This window comes from Rutilus rutilus, assembly GCF_951802725.1.
Source record: "Rutilus rutilus genome assembly, chromosome: 22".
In the NCBI taxonomy this organism is placed as follows: Eukaryota; Metazoa; Chordata; class Actinopteri; order Cypriniformes; family Leuciscidae; genus Rutilus; species Rutilus rutilus.
The window spans coordinates 16,279,248-16,283,655 of NC_140227.1; the positions used below are offsets into that span (position 1 = coordinate 16,279,248).

Below are 4,408 nucleotides of genomic sequence, written 5' to 3' on the forward strand. Positions count from 1 at the left end.
ATTCCTTCTGGGAATCATTCTTCACCTTTGTTCTAAGCGTGCATGTGTGTTTTCTCTTCCTTTTTGTCTGTTTTCAGATTCATCCCCGAACCTAACAAAGAGCTCCTTCACAAGCAGTGAATGTGGATTCTCTCTGTCAGAATGGACGAAACCATTAATTCAAAGGGGTGTTTGGCTGGATTACCTGTGACTGAACAATAAAGAATGACATTCTTGGGGATAAAGACGAGATTTGCTCATTCGGTGCCAAGGAATATGAAAAAAAAGAAATAAAGCAGGCTAATCTGTGTTTTTGGTCAGTGAGCCCAACGCTGCAGACTCCGGCGGCTGTGTCCAATTCTTTTGATTTTCTGCGTTTCTCCTGACCACCATCCTCTAGTTCTGAACTCATACAGCTTAGGGGAGCCGTTTACTGGATTTCAAATTATATTTGAAGACTTTACCTCCCTAGGTAAACTGGACAATCCTGATGTAAGCTGCGAAACGACTGTATGAAGGATCATGATGGATAAGCATTGCTGTGTGAAAATGAGGTGGAAATCAATAGGAGATTTTTTCCCATCCATCCATCAGTTTGTCGTTCTGCCGTCCATGCTGGCTTTGGTAATAGACTGGGAGCTTGTGAAGCCCTGCTATTTCCCTCCACTTCTGAGTTTACTACTCACCGCTGTTGTCCACACGCTGTTCGTTTTGGAATTCCTCCGGGTCAATGGTCACCTCACTATCTACACCTACTTGGGCCAGATATCTTTTTATTTGTCGGCATGCTCAATGTATTTTGTGGGAGCTTTGTATTGAAAGTAACTGTATATATTTATGTATATATACATATAGATACATATTAAAAGACATCATATGAAGATCTAACATGCCCTTAAACCTGTTTAGTGGGTTTGAATTGAGACTGTATTCATGGTTTTGGTTACTTGAACAAGTACAATTAATCCCTGATTTAAGGCTGTCTGTGGAAATACATATTCTCTTCATGTAATAGACATCCTGCAATTTTTGCTTAAATAATAATTTGTTCCAAAAAACAAAGGGAAAATTCACTAAACAGTTGCAACACTTTTGCACACGATTTGCACACTTGTTGGCGCTTGAATAGTCTTAAGCTATAAGTATTTAAGTGAAAATTATTCAGAAAACTCTATTTACCCAGTGGAATAAATGTTGTGCTACTACTGCCAGCAAAAATCAGATTGCAACTGACTTTATGTATATTTTAGTGATCATTGCAATTCAATACATAATAATAAAATAATAATAGAGAAGAGCAGCTGTGCAGAGTAGTTGACCACACTTTCAGTGGTGCTGTACAGTCACAGTAAAGTACATTGAATTATGGTAGTCCACTGTATCCTCCACAACCTAATATAGCACACACAAGCAACCAGCAAGTTCGGAAATTGCGCCATACACAGATTTTGTGGGTGCTTTTGTTCTGTTTCTTGTGAATCAGGCACTTAAACACAGCAAACAGCGCAAATAATTGCCTCTTCGGCAGACGCAACTCATACTTAGTGAATTTCCCAAAGATATCAGTGTGATGAAGACCAGCCCTACAAAAGAAGCCACAGTCACCTATTGGAACATATATTACCATTGATAATTGCCTGTTGGCAGTTCTAACTCAGTTCTGTTCAGTCCATGATCCAGTTTGTTCTGTGCTGTTCTGAGAATAGATAGGCTTCATCATGCCTGTGTAGGTTTCATAAATACAACAAAATAGAAGACATTCAGCTTGTTAAAGGTTATAATCATGATAACTTAACACTGGATCTGTGTCAATGGACAAAGACCTAATTCAGTTCAGAAAAATGAAGCCCTAGTCTGGTAGGGTAGATGAGATGTTGTTTTCAAGAGATAAAACAATGCTTGGCAGCTTATAATTTACAATTGCCATACCTCCACATGAATTATGAGGGATATTATCATTTAGAATGTTGCATTAAAATGTTTTAGTTCTCTGTGTAATCTGTTTTCAAAGGTGCAAAAGGTCAGAGAAAAGGTGGGCTTCATTCTCTTTACTGGCATCAATAGACATGCAATTACAGTAGCGCTGATTGATAAACATGCAGCCTTATCAGAAACAAATCAATATTAAAATGGTTTTCTATACACTGTGTCTACCTTTATGTCTCGACCAGTAATGTTGTTCACAGCTCATTAGCCTGTTATTACTTAATTACCCTGTTGTTGAGCGGGATTCAAACCGTGGTCTCTACATGGAGGTGGGCGCTTTAACAAGGAGGCTAAAGACCACAGACTCCAGCATTTGTCGCTAGATAGCCTCTAGAGATCAGGGGAGCAAGGTTTGCATGCACAGCTCTTACTGGCCTACGACAGTTACATATGTAAACAATTCATTTTTAGTTTCTCACTTTGTGAATCATTCTTAAACTCCAGTAATTGAGTAACTTACATTTGAGACATTATGGCCAATTACTTTGTTTATTTTTGCTAAACAGTTGCACATCTCCAAGGAACACACAGTAGTGGCTTTCCTGAATGACTCAATGTTTTTGAACGAATCACATGAGAGAATAATTCAATGACTCACTCTTAAAGTTGGTAGATTAGTTTATGAATGAATCAGGATATTTGAATGAAATGGTTGAATTAATGATTTAATGCCTCACTCAGTAACTTTTTAATGACTCTGTGTTTTTGAACAAATGAGTTGAATGATTTAATTAAGGACAGTAACTTGCCACCAACTACTGGGATAACAATGTAACTCGCAGAACGAGTCACTGAAAAATCCACCACTAATGAGCAGACTGACTGCTTGAAATTAGATTTGAGAACCAAAACTAACTGTTGATAATTATGTCTTACAAAGTCTCCCCTATTTTTACAATTAAGACTGGGAACTTGAACCTGTCTTCAACAATGAAACGTTACAGAGAAGTTCTGTTTGATTTTGTGAACAGAAAAAGATCATCCAGGTTACATTCAATATTCAAATGTTTGCTCATGACAACAATGAGGTACTTTGTGATTCTTGTATAGTCAACTATGCCTCGAATAGTGAAACCTTTTAAACAGAAAAACATATTCACTGCAACATGTGCATCTTTGCCTACAGGGCAGTGCTTGCATTCTGTATATACAGACATAACCGGATCTTTGATTTATATAATTCCCTGTGGCAGACTGCATTTATCAGCATTGCCTATTTTATTAAGTTATTCAATTAGGATACAGATTTTCAGTTCCACGCCAAGAACACTCCCATCTGACTCCCATAATAAATCTTCCTGACTGCCATATTTCTTCAGGTTTGCTTCCTCTCCTCAACAAGTACCATATTATTAATCTTTTTTTTTTTCTTTCAAGTCATTTTTTTCTATCAGCAAAGTCACAGAGGGCCTGAGATTGACAGCTACATCGATCTCCCAGCAGTTTTCCCAGAATGCTAAGCAGGGAATTACAAACAAAAAGCTGTGTTTTCTCTTCTTCAATGAGGCGTTCCCTCATTTTGTTGTTGTTTTTCTATCTAAAAGGATACAGAGCAGCTCAGAGCCTCAAGTGTGCATTTGATGCTTTATAGGAATCAGGGCCCAAACAGCAGACCTTCCTCAAGAAAGATGCCGCCGCTGAGACAGAATGGTGAGATTATTGTGGAAAAAATAAAGTATGTAAATGTGAATCAAGGGATTTTTTTTCCCTGTGTATTCAGGGTTTTAATGTGGATGGGTCATAAAAGGTGCTTTGGGATGAATGTGGAAGAGCTCGCAATTCTCTTTCATGCATCTGTTTTTTTCTGAGTAAGAATGCTGGTGTCTTGCTGTGAAGAGAGCCCTGCTTCTTTCTAGAGCAAGAACTGCCTTTGAATAGATAACCGAATGCATTTACCACCACCCAATTCTTTGTTATTTTGCTGAGGAAACTTCAATCAAGTTCTAGAAAAGGCTTCTGCTCTTGGAAAATCTCATATTTATTTATAACCACCCATTGTATGATTATTTAAGTGGAAAGGATATTTTACATTACCAGGTTATGTTTACAATGACTGCAATAATGAATGCTATTGACAATACTCTGAAAGTACAGTAAATGTAAACAGCAGCTTTATATACCTTAATCCGAATATAGTCATATTTGGAATAAGCGCAACTGAGTTTACTCAATAGTTAGCTAAAAATTCTGTCATCGTTTATTCACTCCCGAAACGGGATGATTTTCTTTTTTCTGTCGAACATAAAAGAAGATACTTTTTTGTATGTACAATGAATGTCAGTGGGGTCCAGTGTCATTCTTCAAAATAGATTCTTTAAAGAAAGCCATGCAATCTTTGGAGCGACATGAGGATGAGTAAATGTTTTATGATAGAACACATCATTGATCCATCTGAAACCTCAAAAGTCTCCCAACTGTGACGTCATAATCTGCCTAGAGGTAA

General features: G+C 37.5%; 1 protein-coding gene across 2 annotated transcripts in view; it reads left to right on the forward strand.

Annotated features, from left to right (window-relative positions):
• Positions 1-2,074, forward strand: part of tafa1b (TAFA chemokine like family member 1b) — a 180,025-nt gene extending 177,951 nt beyond the window's left edge. For both annotated transcript variants that reach the window (XR_014625813.1, XM_084394605.1), the window contains one exon: positions 78-2,074. Coding sequence is in view for 1 of the 2 variants with exons in the window: in XM_084394605.1 (XP_084250731.1) it covers positions 78-95 (18 nt within the window). In the remaining variant the exon portion in view is untranslated. The remainder of the gene's footprint in view (positions 1-77) is intronic.
• The last annotated feature ends 2,334 nt before the right edge of the window (positions 2,075-4,408 follow it).